The 17,147-nt window shown below is 44.5% G+C and overlaps 1 protein-coding gene across 1 annotated transcript in view; it reads left to right on the top strand.

Annotated features, from left to right (window-relative positions):
- Positions 1-201: 201 nt before the first annotated feature.
- The window catches only part of TG (thyroglobulin), a 163,630-nt gene continuing 146,684 nt past the window's right edge, over positions 202-17,147 (top strand). The window contains exons 1-9 of the mRNA XM_075415217.1: positions 202-289; positions 1,949-2,057; positions 2,958-3,055; positions 3,515-3,718; positions 4,630-4,789; positions 9,504-9,610; positions 10,728-10,871; positions 12,625-12,810; positions 16,008-17,072. Coding sequence (XP_075271332.1) covers positions 202-289; positions 1,949-2,057; positions 2,958-3,055; positions 3,515-3,718; positions 4,630-4,789; positions 9,504-9,610; positions 10,728-10,871; positions 12,625-12,810; positions 16,008-17,072 — 2,161 coding nt within the window. The remainder of the gene's footprint in view (positions 290-1,948; positions 2,058-2,957; positions 3,056-3,514; positions 3,719-4,629; positions 4,790-9,503; positions 9,611-10,727; positions 10,872-12,624; positions 12,811-16,007; positions 17,073-17,147) is intronic.

Here is a 17,147-nt window from a genome sequence, read left to right as displayed (position 1 = left end):
GAACTGGCTGAGGAGAGCCACGAGGGCTGTTCCAGCTGAACGGGCCTCTTGCGGTTTTCTCAGAAGCATCGTATGCGTCACTCGCCCGATTTCGTGGCCAGTCTACCAGCACATAAGTGAACCCATCCACGCGATGGTTGCTATAAAAAGGCAGGTGAAGGCTACGCGGGGTGTGCAGGGCTGCCTCACTGACAAATGGGGATGGACCTCTCCCATCGCAAGATGGGCTCCATCCCAGTTCGCGCTCTTCTTTGCTGCTTTATTAGTGTAACAGCAGCCAATATATTTGGTAAGTACGTTTGTTCTTTTCCTTTGCTTGTGTACGGTGGCGACTGTGCTCCTGGGATCTTCGTACTGCTCTGTGTATTATTGCAACTAAATGTATAACAATGATGAATCTTGCACATTGCAAACGTAGCTTGTTATTGTGTGCTGTGCAGAGTGAGTTTGGGCTCTAGGTTAAATCCTAAACTATGAGGATCTTTAAATGATGAGGGTTATCTCAGTTCAGTACGCCTAAATTTTGGGTAGTAAAAAAATGTTTTCTGGGTGAACAAGACCAGAGAAGGAGCTCTTCTGGATGAGAGCTCAGGGTGAGAAAAGGTGGTGCTGCAGAGATGTGAAGGTCCCAAGATTGTATCTTCTACTTGTGTGTGCCATCATCTAGTTTAGGCTTGATCCTTAACTTAGACACTCTGTAGTCTGAATGGTGTATCCACTTCTTTGACCTGAGTTTGGCACTCCTGTACAACAAGCAATTTGAATCACGCATTAATCTCTAAATTCAGATGTCTTGTTAGAGCCCTCACTAGCACTGTACAAAGGGATCTCCAGACATCCCAGAGCAACCGGCTCAGTGTCACATTTGAGATTAAAACTGAGATTTGCCTACATGTGGATGTCTATAGGTGAGCTAAGATAAAATCCCTTTACAGTCTTGTGAAAATTTTCACATGAGCTTAAGGGGACACAGTAAAAACTCACAGAAACAGAAGAGATTGAGAGATTTTAGATGCACAGAAACCATCCATGGTGAAAGAAGTCTCTGAGCTGCAAATTATCAGAGGCTGAAAAGTATTCAGAATTCTTACTATGTATTTGCACTACTATGTGTGGTCACACTCAGACCGAGTACTGGATTATGTGAACCTTTGGTCTAGATCACTGTAGCTATGTTTTGTTTGCTTGCTGTATTTTTATAGAACTAGTCAATGGAATTAAGAGCATAACATTGATTGGATTTTGAGGATGGAGAAAGTGTCAGATCAACTAATCTGTTCTGTAAAAAAGAACCTACTGAATTTCATCATTCTAAAACACCATCCAAATGTGGTCTTGAATTCGTTAAGAACTGAAGAGTCTACAGTTTTCTTGCTAGGTGGCATCAGTAGTTAATCACTTACCCTTGTGAGAAATTGAAAAGTGCTCTGACATGAATTAGCCTGAGGCTAACTGCGAGATACTGATTCTTTTTAGGTCTTTTATGAGATTACAAACTACATTTCCTTTTGGTGGAATAGTGAGTGACAGCTTCAGTAAAGAATAAATGCTCAGAGACATCAATAGTGGTGTGTGTGGTTATGGCAAAGGGCTGTTTTGTGGTGATAGCCACAACTAACTCCAAGTACGTAGACTACCTCAGCTAGCAGAAAATGATAGCTATACCAGTGCAGAACAGAGCTGAAGCTAATTAAATACAGGCCTGGGAAAGGTGTTCAGGAGCATCTTGGTCATGTGCGTATCCTGCAGCTGTCAGGCCAATGAGTTTGTTCAGCATTTCCCTGTGCTGTCCTGTGCAGAAATACATACAAGGAGCAATGGGGAAACAACCAGGAAGGACCCAGGAACCTGGGGCTTTTACCACGCAGCAGTTGCGCTAACAGGGTTTTGATAAGAACAGGCTTGTGGTGAAATCACCCTTATGTGTTTACCTTCTTGCTGCTTTCAGAGTACCAGACAGATTCCCAACCGTTACGTCCATGTGAACTTCAGAGGAAAAAGGCTTTTTCAGGAGGAGAAACCTACATTCCTCAGTGCTCAGAAGATGGCCAGTTCAGGTAATTTATCGCTGCTATTATTCTGTTGTTACGTGATGTGACCTTTCATCCCTAATGAAAGCTTTAGCTTCAGTTTTGAAGAGCGTCCTTATCGGTGGACTGGAGGTTGAGGGGTGCAGGAGACTGAAGTGACTTTAAGCCGCATTCAGATCCAGCATCTCCTGAATGAATTCCATGTTGCTGGAAATAATCCCTGGGTTAAGAGGTCAATCTATTATTAATAGGCTATTCTTGGCAACATTATTTGCACGTTAAATACCTTTTTCAGGTGGCTGTGTAATGCAACTGCTGTTTTCCTATGCATGCTCGTGTGCGCAGGGTCTGTGATCGATGTGCCAGCTGGCACAGCTGTGCCAGGATGACTTGGAGAAATTATCCACCCTGCTGCAAGTGGCACAGTTGGGTTTACTTCTGAAGGCAGTAAAGGAGCTAAAGGACATGGAGAACAGTGGTTTAGAGAGCACCATGTTGCTTGAACACACAAGAAGTTAAAAAGTTAAAGCTGAGGGGGAGTGCAAATTGTAATGTTCTCTACTATTATCTTACTGTTGTTGCCTGGGGTGGGGGACCTAGACCACACTGGATTTGATTTTTTAAAAAGTCTCAAAATGTACAGTAATTCTCAAATACTGGGCATCAGGATTCTTTCCAACCTGCTTGCTTCCTGAATGACTTCAAGTCACTTATCTGAAATTCCTGAAGACTTCAGAGAATTACTAGAATTAAGAGCTCCCATCAGGTAGACTTAAAGTCACCAGAAACACACCCCTTTCTGATTCCATTATTTGCAGCGTTAAAGTACTTCAACCTGTTTGGCTTCTTTGTCTTGGTTTATGTCCCATACTGACTGAGGATTCTGTCACTAACAAAATCAAATATGTTACTTGTGGTCTCCTTCAGGACAGTTCAGTGCAGTAGGAACGGTCTTTCCTGTTGGTGCGTGGATGAGAATGGCATTGAGGTACCTGGCAGCAAACAGAATGGATATCCCATATCTTGTAAGTCAGAAGTTTTGGGGTTTGTTCAGATTGGATAAAGAACCATTTAAATCTGCATTTGAACTGCTAAAAACAATAGGTTAGCCCTGGACTTTGATGGACTCTAATTTGCTATAATTTGCTGGGCGTTGCTAGTGGAAGTTCTGGAGTTTTTCAGAGCTGATCACAGAAACGTGATATACCTGGATGATCTGTTTTCATGAAGGCCACAGTAATGTAAACTGTGAATGAAAGATCAATTTAATGTATTGGCTTTTGAGTTGGAGGGCTTCAGCCCCATCTGTGGTTTCATGACCTCAAGTCTCAGTTTTCATGACCTCAAGTCCATCGATGTCCTCATGCCACCTGGGTGGCAGAATCAGAACTTGCAGCTCTGAGAGAACTCAGATGTTGCCTTAATAAATGATTCAGTGCCCAGCAAGTACCTTCCTCTAACAGTGCCCCTCTCTGATACTACAGGCTTATCCTTTTGCCAGCTGCAAAAGCAGAGGATCTTGGTCAGTCGCTACATCAACAGCAGCAGCATCTCCTACATCCCTCAGTGCCTGGATTCAGGAGCATTTGATGTGGTGCAGTGTGACATGGAGCTGGGTCAGTGCTGGTGTGTAGATCCAGAAGGAATGGAGATTTATGGCACCAGGCAGAGAGGAAAGCCAACACGGTGTAAGTAATATCCAACAAAACAGTGGGTTTGGTAGAGTGGGAAGGTTTGGTGTGAATGAAAGGTGGTAGATCAGGAGCTTGGACACCACAGACTATACTAATCCTGTAGAAATATAGGTGCTTAACTGAGGCGTTTAAGTCCGTGTTTTGTAGAGTCATAGAGTCATGGAATAGTTTGGGTTGGAAGTGACCTTTAAAGGTCATCTAGTCCAACCTCCCTGCAATGAGCAGGGACATCTTCAGCTAGATCAGGCTGCTCAGAGCCTGGTCCAACCTGACCTTGAGTGTTTCCAGGGAGAGAGCATCTACCACCTCTCTGGGCAAACTTGTTCCAGTGTTTCACCACCCATGTTGAAAATCGTTTCTTCCTTGTATCTAGTCTAAATCTACACTCCCTTACTTTAACGCCATTGCCCCTTGTCCTATTGCAACAGGTCCTGCTAAGAAGTTTGTTCCCATCTTTCTTCTAAGCCCCCTTTGAGAACTGAAACACCGCAATATGGTCTTCTCACAGCCTTCTCTTCTCCAGGCTGAAATCCCCAACTCTCTCAGCCTTTCCTCATAGGAGAAGTTTTCCAGCCCTCTGTTCATTTTTGTGGCCTCCTCTGGACCCACTCCAACAGGTCCATGTCTTTCCTGTGCTGAGGGCTCCAGAGCTGGACGCAGGAGTCCAGGTGGGATCTCACTAGAGTAGAGGGGCAGAATCACCATCATAGAATATCTCAAATAATTGAAAGGGATGTGTGAGGATCGTCGAATCCAACTCCCTGCTCCTCATAAAGACAATATGAGGCACCTAGGTGTCCAAGTTCCATCTAATGAATCTAAACTCCTTCCAAACCATGGGGCAGATATGCAGCTGTTTGTGGGAAGTTAAAACACCAATAAATACTACCTTTGTTGCCCATCAGGTCCAGGGAACTGTGAGATACGAGACCGTCGCATTCTGCACGGGTTTGGGGAGAAGAGCCCACCACAGTGCTCAGCAGATGGAGAGTTTCTGCCTGTCCAGTGCAAATTTGTCAACACTACAGACATGATGTTTTTTGATCTCGTTCATAGTTATAACAGGTAAAAGCACAGACTTCTGAAATAGGAAAGCAAACCTGCATACCTCTTCAAGTCACTGTCTTCATGCTTTTTTGTATCCTTTCCACATGAAGCCCTTCTGTGACCGCACATGATGTTATTTTCTATTATTGAATGGACCAAGTAAAAGATCTTTTTCTTGTGAACTAAATTTTCTCATTTAGAAAAAAATGCTCTTCCATCCATGCAGTCTAATCAGTGTGTCCTCACACAGCAGCGGGTACCACATTGCGATCTGTTTTTGGGAAAGTAGCCAGGGCTATTTTTCAGACAGACACATGACAGCAGATGAGATAAATACACAAGGAACAAAGGAATTCAGATGTGTATATGAGGTAGGAAAGATGATTCCATATGGGAGATGAAAACAGATGGACAAGTGGCAAAGAGCAAGTTCCATGTGATGATGGGAAACTCTCATCCATTTAAGCAGTGCCAGGGTTGCTCACAGAGGTGAACCAAGAAGTGACGAACAGGCGTGCTGACATACGACTGGCTTTGGGTGGTTGGAGAGGGCTGGGGAAAACTTCAAAATTCTGGAGCAAGTCCTTGTTCATGGGAGCAAGAAGTCGTCCTGTGGAGGAGCTGGGAATTAATGCTCAGGTGGAGAAAGAAGGGATGGGCAAGGGCAACCGCAGGGAGAGGGGTTTGTTTTGGTGCAGATGTTCAGACTCTCCAGAGCAACCTTTTGGTCTCCTGTGAAGTGCCGTTATCTTGGCATCTCAGTCAACACATTTCTCCAGTGGAGGGCAGTGGAGTAAATGTGATGTCTCATTCTGACGTGGCTCTGTAGTAGCAAAGGCATTTTATTGTAAATGTCAGTTTTGCTGTTTTGAGGGTTTGCTTTTTTAATATAAGCAAAACTGAAATGCAGGCCCAAATGCACAGTGCAAATTTGTCAGAGCTTTGGGAGAGGTTGTTTTGGCAACAGCAAAATAATCTGGCTGTTTCATTTGTTGGCCTGTGGAGTGTGGAAATTCTAAAAGAGCAATTACAGAGGAGAAATCAATGCTTTAAATTAACTTTTTTTCTTCCATTGGGAGATTTGTCTGCAAAGACCTGCGAGATTGGGCTTTTCTTGTGGCTGTGTCATGTAATTAATCACAGCAAGATCATTTCACTCCCAGCTGTCTACCTTTCCAGTTATGGCACTGACTTAACCCATTACCATCATGTCTGAGTATCTCAGGTCATTAATATATTTATTTTCACATTATTCCTGCCTGAAATGTCATTATCTCATCCCATAAAGAGGAGGCCAGAACATAGAGTTGAAGGCATGAGTTACACAGCAGCGGACAATAGCAGAACAGGGATTTAGACCCATATTTTATGTTCATAAGGAACCAGTGCAACTTTCTTTGGTTCCACAGACTGATTTTTGAAATCTAGACATGTCACACTAACTCCCTTCCCAAATTGTTTGCTTGCACTTTCATAAAGATTCGAGGATAAATCAGTATGTTAAAAAGAAATATGGCAAAATTCAGAAGCTTAGAGCTAAGGCTTTCCCAAGAGGAAGACTTTTGGAAAAAAAGATGAGCCCAAGTTTCCTGCCTCACCCTGGTGACTTGGCTCCGGTTGCTTATTTTATACAGACTGTGCCTGGGTCCTACTTGGATGGACAGCCACACAGAAAGCCATGCAGCAGATTGGCAAAGATCAAAAAAAATCAGAAGTCAAGGCGGATCTTTTAACTTTCTTGCTGTAGTTTTCATGAGGCTGAAGACCTTGTGTCAGTGTCTTTATCCCAGCTCGCTGGAGGTTTTGCCCTATAGTGTTATTTCGTTGGCAGTGGAAAAAATGTGATTTGGTTTTCTCCCTCTGTTTCTGAACAGTCAATGAGAAACGCAGCTACAACTTGATCTGCACATGTGAAACACAGAAGAGGTTACTTGCAAACCTGCTTCTGAAGATCGGTGATGAGTTGTCTTTGCTGCAAGCCAAAGGCAGAGACTCGTAGTTTGAAGAAAAGGTCAATAACCTCACATTTATTTACTTTCCCATATTTTTGAGTGTGAGCATTCTTGCTGAAACACACGGATACACTATAAATTCATGCGTGACTTAAATGTAGTTGTCTTTACTTTAGCTGTTGTTTTGGACTGGGTCTGATAGAGGAGGTACTCTGTTGTCGCTACTCATCTCGAGGGCTGTGATTAAAAAGAGGTGGAGAAAAGAAAAGCAGTGGTAGGAAGTGAGTGTTCCAGGTAAGGTGAAAAAAGTTCTGTCCTCTTGTTTTTGTGGGCCTAATTTATATCCGTTTGTGCTTTATTTAGCTGTATTCTCAGCTTGGAACAAAAATAACCAGAATGACAGGATATGACTACACGTCTGCCCCATATAAAAGTAGTATAATTATGCATGTGACGTCTTAACATTGAGGATGAAAGAAAGCAGCATGCAGATTTTTTCATTGCATCCTGTTTCACTTAGCTAGGTATTGAGGTACTGAGGTGATGAGCACCAAGGACATGAGCAGTACAGAATTCTGCCATTGAATATAACAGCATTGCTCTTCTAAGAAGAGAAAAGATCATATTCCTGACTGGGCAAGGGCCAGTGCATGATAATTTGGGGGAGAAGAAAGCTTTTGAAATGCCCCAAGCCATGTATATCCGTGCGTGCATAGAAGACCACAGAAAGATGGTATTTAGCTGTTTATATCTGAAATTATATTGGTTTAATGCTAACAGAAGTCCCTTTGTGCCCTGAAGTATGACACTTTGATTGCTTTTAGCATGTTAGCATCAGCAGCAGAGTGGGATTTGACGATTCAAAGTGGAGAGAGTCAGTAGGCTTTTAATTTGAAGACATGGGAGAGTGCCACACGGATGTGCAAGCTCTGAGACACGAGCACCGCTGGATAATGCTGGGGCAGCCCTGAGGTTACCAGCCCCTTCCTCTGCCGGGGGTTCCTGCTGCTTCGTGCATTCCTCAGCTTGCGCGCTGGCGTACTGAGGAAGCAGTAACCTCTGCAGCTCTCCTGGAAAGAGGTGGCAGAGCTCTCAGGCAGACTCCTGAAGGTAGCAAAGGCCGCTTACTCCACTCCTCTTACCTGACTGCTGGGGATGTCACTGGCTCTGAGCCGGACAAGCGTTTCACTGAGTTTCTCAGGGGCACTGCAGATCACACACTAGAGCAGCGCTGAGGCTGCAGGATGGTGGCACTGGACTTGAGACTGGTCATAGTCTTGACAGGCTGAGAGAGTTGGGGCTGTTCAGCCTGGAGAAGAGAAGGCTCCGGTGCGACCTTATAGCAGCCTGTCAGTACCTGAAGGGGGTCTACAGGAAGGATGGAGAGGGACTTTTCACAAGGGTGTGTAGTGATAGGACAAGGGGGAATGGCTGCAAACTAAAAGAGGGCAGATTTAGATTAGATATTAGGAAGAAATTCTTCACCATGAGGGTGGTGAAACACTGGCACAGGTTGCCCAGAGAAGCTGTGGCTGCCCCCTCCCTGGCAGTGTTCAAGGCCAGGTTGGATGGAGCTCTGAGCAGCCTGGTCTAGTGGAAGATGTCCCTGCTCATGGCAGGGGGGTTGGAACCAGATGATCTTTAAGGTCCCTTCCAACCTTTGCCATTCTATGATCCTATGATAGTCCCAATTTCACAGAGTTGCTGCAAAGTGCTTTGGCATGTTAACCTTTTTCCCAGTTGATCAGAGCCTAATCTACCATTACTCTCACTGATAAGTGTCATTCCTCAGTAAAAATCTACTTTGTGTAATTCTCTGAATGTCTTGAGCAGAAAATTCCTCTCCCTTGTTGTTAGATTTTTCCCAAATAAGCCACATGCAGCTGGGACACCAGACCTTTATTGTATTTCAGGGTAAGTGTATGTGTCCGTAAAATAATACGAGTGTTTTGGAATTTGGCAAAATTCTTCAGTTGGTCATATTGCCTTAATCTAGAAAAACTTATCTTCTGTTTGCTTGGAGAAACCCTAGAGTGTCTGTCAGTTAAGATCACATTTATTATGTTTTTTTCCAACTCTGAGCCTATTAAGTTTCCTTCCGAAATCATTGCTTTGCTGGAATCTGGCTGTTATCACTCCTGGAGTATCGTACTGGAAACTTGTGTCTCTTTGATCTCCAGAAGTAAGTGTCAGTCTTGTAGTATGTTAAAAACCCTTTCTGCTTAATCTGTTGAGCCATGCTTTCAAAATGAAAAAGATTAGTGAGGTTTTTATCAACTTTTGTGCTTAATTCAGTGCAGAAAGCATACGTAACATGTAGGGAAGAGGAAACAACCTGTATGTTTAGGCACTCTGCCATTCTGTGCAGATTTGTGTAAGGAGCTAATGAACGGATGTTGTAATAACAATAAGCCAACCTCCATCTATTTTACACTCTGACAGGCTCTCAAAGATGAGAATAGAATGGGAAATGAGCGTTAGATGCTGGGTACCTGCTTGGGAAGAGTCAGAAATCTGCCTGAAGGGAGTTCTTATTGTCCTGTGTTTGCTTAAAAAATTGTACTTAAAAAAATGGCATTTAGGAGACTTGTTAGCCTGCTAAAACACTGGTTTGGATCCTGTCAGAGCCCGGTTGCCACAAGGAGACCGAAGGCCTTTGTAATGGCTTTGTGCTGTGCAGACCTCCTCGCCGTCCAGATTCAGGAGGGAAACACAGATGATGCTTTGTTGCTGTCAGCATGCCTCCCTGGCTCTTCACAGGAGGCTGCTTTTCCTTCCAGGCTCCCAGAGGCTTTCCAAACGTTCAGCTCCCTGCGGGAGTCGTTCCCGGAGGTCTCTGGGTACTGTTACTGTGCGGACAGCCTGGGGAGAGAGTTAGCAGACACTGGTAAGTACCCTCCAGCATCTGATCCTTTAACTTGACGGGCTTTAAATTCCCAAGGCAAAGGACCAAATAACAACTATCAGTCATCAGCTTCATCTGGGACTTCAGTTTCATTCTTAAAAGGGGTAAAACCACTGTGACCAGTGTAGTGCCCATAGGAAAGACTGGAGCTCGCTGGTGAAATCCCACCCTTAGTAGAAGCAATTCAGTCAGCAGCAAGTGGAGTTGCTGCCTGGGAACAGATCCTGTCCATTTTGGCATGGTGGAATAGGGCTTCTGAATGTACAGTCTCTGCCCACACTAGAAAGCTGTGTCATATTCGATAAGTCCAATTAGCAAATGCAGGGGAATAGGAAGGGCCTGGAGATGGATCTATTTTCTTCTTGCTTAGGTAGAATCATGGAATGGTTTGGGTTGGAAGGGACCTTTAAAGATCATCTGGTCCAATGCTTCTGCTATGGATGGGGACATCGGATGGTCCTTCCTTTTCTATCATAGCCTCAGGATGCCTTTTAGGCATGTTAATAGTTGATGGGACACTTTGGAAGAAAGAATGTTTTTTTCCAAGAAGGAGGAATAAGGAGGTTGAGGACTACGAGCTCCTCTTCATTAAATATGGTGGTTTTAAAAAAAAAACAAACCACTCAGAAAAATGCAAAGCATGATAGCTTAAAATTTAGATGGTAAATGAGAATTTCAGCATTTAATTCCCATGTGGCTGAGAAGTTCTCCAAAATTTTGTGCACTCAGAGACGCTACTGTACATCTTTTCATTCACTCAAGGTATACAACCAAGATGATTAGGAATTGGTTTTTGGAAACGTCAGTTCCCCAAAGCATCAGTTGTTCTCCTGCAAACAAAAGCACAGGACAGTGCCAGGAACTGGATGATCCTCCTGCTCATTTTGGTAGATGTAAAGGTGTAAAGCTAATGACTGGGCACTCAGCAGTGGGTTGTACGGTGGGGTACCTTAGGGCTATGCGGTGTAAGTTCACATTTGGCCTGTTTAGAGGACTGGTTTTCTTTTTCCTGATAGGCTTCCAATTCTGCTACTCTGGTATAAAGCAAGTGACTTCAATCTTAAAAACAGGCTCTGTGCTAAAATTCTCTCTTTCCCAGGTTTGGAACTGCTGCTTGATGAAGTTTATGATACGGTTTTCTCTGTCGTGGAGCCTCCCCGTGTGTTCTCAGAGACCAGCATGTATCGGATCCTGCAGAGGCGGTTTCTGGGGGTGCAGCTAGCTACCTCTGGCAAGTTCAGATGTGAGTAGCACCCAGGTGATACCCTGTAAATGAAGTGACAGTTTTGGAGCTCATATGTGACAGCTGCCTTTGGGGAGAGTTGTTCTAGGTGTCTCTTGCACTAAAAGCATATAACATCACAGTTTCAGTGCAAGAATCAAGGTCCCTGAATTTAACTGGCTTTTAGCCTCTGGATTGTACTTCTTACCAGCAGGTTGTACCTGTCCTCCGATAAAGACTTTCCCACGCACTTGAAGTTCACTTTAGTTGAAATCCCATGAACGCTCTGATCTCTTGCTCTGAGATTATCCAGATGGATCTGATGATTTATTAGATTAAAAGCCTGAGAAAGTGCTCCCTGATTTATGATGGTACGCTTGGCAATTGGAAGGATCTTACATTGGGCACAAGCACACTCGATCCCCAGGAGGCTACACAAGAGTTTCTAGTGCCTTAGCCAGCAAGGCTGAGCTTCTGGAGCTGCCCTTGGGTCCATTCCCTCCCCGGCTGCAGCAGGCAAATGGGAAGAGAGTTTCTCTGCCTGCGGGCAGTGAACTCTGCGGAACAGGAAGTCAGGTACCTCCTTCTCTCTCCCACACCAAAGCCCAAGAGAATTGCCTTGGCTGGGGGAAGTTTGAACCCCTGGGTGTGATCTTTCATCCTCCTGTCCAAATTCCTCTGACATTGCTGTCTGACTCTCGCTAAGGAGTTGCATCACCAGAGATATTAAGCAGACACTGACGTAAGTCTTCCGGCCACATAGTCACAAGGTTTTTCAGTTTCTGGGACATGCTGATAATTCTGGGGAGTCTGGAAAGCATCTTCCCCCTCCTGCTGCACAGTGCTGTGCAGAAGCTCTGACTGTAGCTAGGGATGCAGCGGCTGCCAGCAAAGATGAAGCTGTAACAGCCACAAGATGGAGATGTGACCACGTTCCTCAGCCGCTGAGGAGGATCGCTTTGGTGACTTACCCAGCTCCGGCACCCCAGCCAGAAGCCATGCACGTTAGGAAAGTTGTCGGACTGCCCTGGTGGACAGGTTGTTCTGATGGGATGCTCGTCCTGAGGGTGGCTGCAAAGCTCTTGAAGGTGTCAAACGCTTAGGCTGTAGGATTGCGGGTTTGTATAAACAAGCAACATTTCTGTTGGGAGGGTAGAGTCTAGTATTGGAGAGATCATAACTCAGAAAATTCATTTTATGGAGTTTTTCTTTGCCGTTCAGGCTGGTTTGACAAGGATAGAGTCTTCAGATCCCTGTGGAGGGAAATGAAAGAAATTGGGTGCTCCCAGACCAAATCTCCACAGGCAGGTGCGGATCCTTTTGCTGCAGCAATGCCTCATTCTCTTCAGAAACATCGCTGTTTGCCTGCAGCTCAGTCTCCCAAGCTGCACAGCTGTCTCTGTTGACCAGCTTTGCATTTGCATTAAGGGCCAGAGCTCCCCTGGCCTCCAGCACGGCTTCCCGAGAGAGATGCCGCTGCTCTGCCTACCCACAACTACGGCTGAAAAATACGTTAAGGTTTTATTTTCTGGGGCTTTTTTTTCAGAAATAAATACCTACAGCAGAAAATGCTGGGGCCAGTTCTTCAGGGGAAAAGAGGATGGAGAATTTACATTCTGGGCTGTTACTTGAAGTTTCACTGAAAACAGTCAGGAAATTAAATTTTTTTTTCTTTTTTTTTTTTTTCTCCCAAGTAGGCAAACAATGGGATCAAACAGAGATGGCTCTGAAACTTTAAGCTTTAGCTCCTTAGTGCATACTGTTTTTCTTCCAGGCCCCTCAAAATGTGAGGTTGAGCGGTATGCAGCCCTGCGTTACCAGCACGCCTACGTGCCGGCTTGCGACACTGATGGGAGCTACACGCCGGTGCAGTGTCAGCAGGGAGGACAGTGCTGGTGCGTGGACACCAAAGGGCGAGAGGTCCAGGGCACAAAGCGACGAGGACAGCCCCCTGCCTGCGGTATGTGTGAGGTTTGGAAAAGGAAAAATGAGCACATCTCTCGGTGTCTTTAGAAAGAAACCCGAAGGACCAGTTCACTCCTCGGTGCTGACAGATTCTCGTGCTGACAAAATGAGGTCCAAAACCCTCTCTGGGGTTAAGAGCCACATTCTAATAAACTGTTAAGTATCATATTCCTTTTATTTTCCTTCATGATCTTTCTTTAACCTTTTAGTTTTGCATATAGGAAGGCTTTTCTTTGCAGCCTTGGTATCTGTCTCTTGACTCCAGGAGCTGGGGTTTAAGTCAGAATATCTTGGGACAATACAGGGAAGCCAGTATTAATAGTTTTTTATTTTACCTTCTTCCTTTGGTGAAATGCTGTGGAATTTCTAAGGCATGTCTCATCCTGAGCATTTTTTCCCCATCTCTCTCATTGCATCTTTGACCATGAAAATTGTCAAATTCCATTAAAAAAGCCCTAAACAATTCGGAAAAGGTTGTATGGGTTTGGGCGTTGAGACATTTCATGAAGAATACACCATCAAATCAGTGCTCCAAATGGAAATGACGGCAGAAATGTCAAAGGGCCAGAGGGGAAGAGGAAAGTTAAAAACCTTCACTCCAAAGTGCACTACCTAAATATTCAGGATTGCGCTGGAGGGCTGGGGGAGCACAAGGTCTTAAAGCAGGAGCCGCTTTGGGGGAAGGCAATTGCTCTGCCTGCGAGACGCAGCCTTACCAGCCAGGTAGGGGAAGGACCTACCCTTGGTGTCACGGCTCCAAGTCGCTCAGAGTGCTCTGGGCACAGACAGGCTTACTGTGAAATGAAATTTTAATGTGCCTCCGAGGCTGATCACCAAGGATTTTGCAAGGGAACCTCCGAGAGGCCTTGCCATATGTTGGGACTGGTTGTTCTCTCTTTCAGTGTGCTATGCTGAGCACTCCTGATGATTTTTTTTTTGGGGGGAGGGGAGGAGGCGGGTTGAATGACTTGGGGCTACTTGCAGCTTTTATTGGCAGGCTCAGGAAATTTAGAGAGGGAAAGATTTCTGCAGAGGTTTTGCAGACTAACTCCTGAGGAGGTATTTCATGAGGATATAGCTGCAGTCTGTGTTTAGACAGCTACACGCCATGTGCGTGTCTCCAGTTTTGCTCCGTTTTATTTCTCTTTAATACCTTTGACTCTCACACTCAGCAGTGCGAATGCTGGAGGAGGCAGAGACGTAGGTGTGGGTCGCGCATCGGGTACTCACGTGACCTGGGGCACCAGGCAGTCCTGATAGAGACATGCTGCTTTTCAGACCTTTACAGTAAATTCACCCCAGCACTGATCTTCTGTTGATTCCTTCTCACTCTGCTTTGATTTGATTCAACAGTGGGTAGGAGGGGAGAAAGTTTAAAGATCGTTATCCTACATTTGTTTCATATTAGCATACTTGTGGGATTGTGGCTTACATTAAGTTATTGGTCCCCAGAGAAATGTTCTTCATCCCTCTTACCAAGACTGAACACTGAAAACAGAAGGGGCCCATCCTACAGAAAATGCCTTTACAAAGGAACCACTGTGAGGGACCCTGAGCCTCTGCCAGGAACTGAGGAGCAGGACAAGGGTGCAAAAGGAGGAGTGAGAAAGCTGCTGGTCACAGAGCCTCAGATTACTTGCTAATCTATTTTAGCAGTGTTTAAGATTTCCAGCTTTTATCCTTACTGTTAATGAGATTTATGACTGCTTTATCATGTTGCCTGAATGTGGAATAAATGAGGGTGGAACGGGGAGCCCAAGGGAAGCCGTGCTGGAGCAGACCAAAGCTGTTCATCCACCATCCTGTCCCCTACAAAGACAGCAGTGGTGCCTAGGGAGAAAGTGTGAGAAACATGGGAAATACACATAGATTCCATATATCCTTCCTGTTGCCTGCTGGGAGTCCCTAGACTGGATGCTGAACCCAGGTCGTTGTGTTCAGCACTCCCCTGTGGAGTCAGCTTCCAGGGGTTTGCCTAATTGTCCTTTAAACTTTTTTCTTTCCTAGCATCTTCTGGCAATAAATTTCATAATGATCGTAATTATGTACTCTCCTTCTGGAGCATTCTAATTTCTGTATTGTGATAAATACTGAGTAATAATTGTCTATTGTGAGTGATGTGGAGAATCCTGGTTTTTAAAAACCTTTATCACATTTTTTTTTTCCAAGCTGAATATTCTTTCCTACTGGAAAAACTGTACTCAAAATGTTTTTGCATCCGTTCTCTATAATTCTGCTACTTTTCAAGGAAAGGTAGCCATGTGCCACATGATTCCAGCACGCATTTCAGAGATCCAGTCAGCGCCATAACCATCCTGTCTGTTTGGTTCTCAGTGTTTTCATATCTACCAAATGTTTTGGTTTTTTGATGTCTTTTGAGCCTCAAGCTGACATTTTCGGAGGTTCTTCTTCAGCACTGTGTTGCATCCTAACCTGGAGCCATTGCTGTCTGTGTATGAACATACAGATGGGGCTGGATACAGATGCACCTGTGATGTAGCTTGGCCCAGGATATGGGTGCCCAGGGCCGCTGTTGGTACCCTCAAGTACCCCGACATTTACTATTTTTGTTGAAATTTTTTATTTTTTTCCTTTTAGAGCTCATTTGTGAATTCTCTATTACTACTAATTTTAACAACTTGTTTTCAAACCTCTTGTAATGAGTGCTTCACTGTTAAACTGAAGATCTAGGTAGGAAGCCTCCATAAATTCCTCATTAGTGGGCATTGTTTAAAATAACTTTCTGTTTTTCTGCAGTCTATTTCTCTTTCTTAGGTTCACGTATTGTGTCTGGATCATTGGGGGTTTTCATTAGAAGCAGGCATCCTACCAGAGAGTTTAAGTATTTGGAAAAGACTTTATTCGTTCTTTCAGCCATAGGAACAGAAATGAGGATTTACGCTGGAAAACAATAAAGCCAGAGAAAGACAACAGAGATAACTCAGACATGGTGAAGAAATGTTTTCTTTCACTTTGTGTCTTGACTGAAGAATTTTATTTGTGGACCATATTCAACAACAGTTCAAATTTCCTTATCAATGTACGTGGTGCGTAGTTGAGGAACTAGAGACAGGTTAAACTACGCTTTTGTGTGATTTCTGCTGAGACTGCTTAAAAGGTAACCATAGAGTTACAGGTTTTGGAGGTTCTAAAATTTGCTTTTTTTTTTTTTTTTTTTAAATCTTTGTCTAGGTGCGGAACAAGTGTGCATCTCTGAGAGGCGACGGGCCTTGTCCAGGATCTTTTATGGCCCTGCTGGGTACTTCAGTCAGCCCAATTTGTTTTCCATGCCAGATATGCAGTCAGAAAAAATATCTGGCTTCTCAAGACCCTGCCCTCCCTCCTTGAAGGAACTGTTTCTGGATTCTGGATTGTCATCCCTAATTGCACAAAGACTGTATGTCAGCCAGATTCCTGGGCTAGAAACCACCCTTAGCGAAGCCATCACAGGGATGTTCCCGTCAAGGGAACTGGCTCAAGTGGCACTGCAATTTACTGCCAATCCAAAGCGTTTCCAAGAAAACCTCTTTGGAGGGAAGTTCTTGAAGAATTTGATCCAGTTTAACTTCACAGGAGCACTTGGCACTAGTGGGAAATATAGCATTGGTCAATTTTTCCCACAGGACGATGTGGCAGAGAGGGATAATGGCCAAGGACTTCTGGAATCAGTTGAGGCATTTTCATTGGAGGTATCAAAGGGGAGCTCCATTTTGAGTAAACCTCTTGTAGACAACTTTGGCCGCACAGTAACTCTACAGGACAATCAGAATATGATGAAATTCCTTTCCTCTGTCCTGGAACTACCAGAGTTCTTTACTTTTCTTCAGCAAGTGATTTCTGTCCCCAGAAGCGTTGCTGAAGATTTAGGCGAAGTGGTGAAACTAGCACTGGGATCTCAAGACTGTGGTGAGGAGCCAAGGGACCTGTTTGTTCCAATGTGCACCAAGGAGGGGAGGTATGAGGAAGTTCAGTGTTATGCAGGAGAGTGCTGGTGTTTGGACACTTCAGGTAAAGAAGTTCCGGGCTCAAGAGTTCAAGGCAAACGTCCAAGGTGTCCCACTGATTGTGAGAAGCAAAGGAGAAATCTGAAAATCTTGAAGCAAAGCCTGCCTGCAGGATCTGATATTTTTATTCCCTCTTGTACCAAGGATGGAGATTTTCTGCCACTCCAGTGTTATGGGACGAATTGCTTCTGTGTTGATTTGAGTGGCAAGACTATTCCAGGAATAAGGGGAAAAGCTGGAAAACCAATGCGATGTAAGTCCTAGGGACTGGGAATTTAAAGATGCTTCCTTCTTGTGTTGAAATTTCATGATTCTTTCTTCATATCTG

This window comes from Opisthocomus hoazin, chromosome 3 (genome assembly GCF_030867145.1).
Source record: "Opisthocomus hoazin isolate bOpiHoa1 chromosome 3, bOpiHoa1.hap1, whole genome shotgun sequence".
Taxonomy (NCBI): domain Eukaryota; kingdom Metazoa; phylum Chordata; class Aves; order Opisthocomiformes; family Opisthocomidae; genus Opisthocomus; species Opisthocomus hoazin.
The sequence above is the reverse complement of the archived record's forward strand: the minus strand, read 5'-3'. Positions and strand labels throughout refer to the sequence as shown.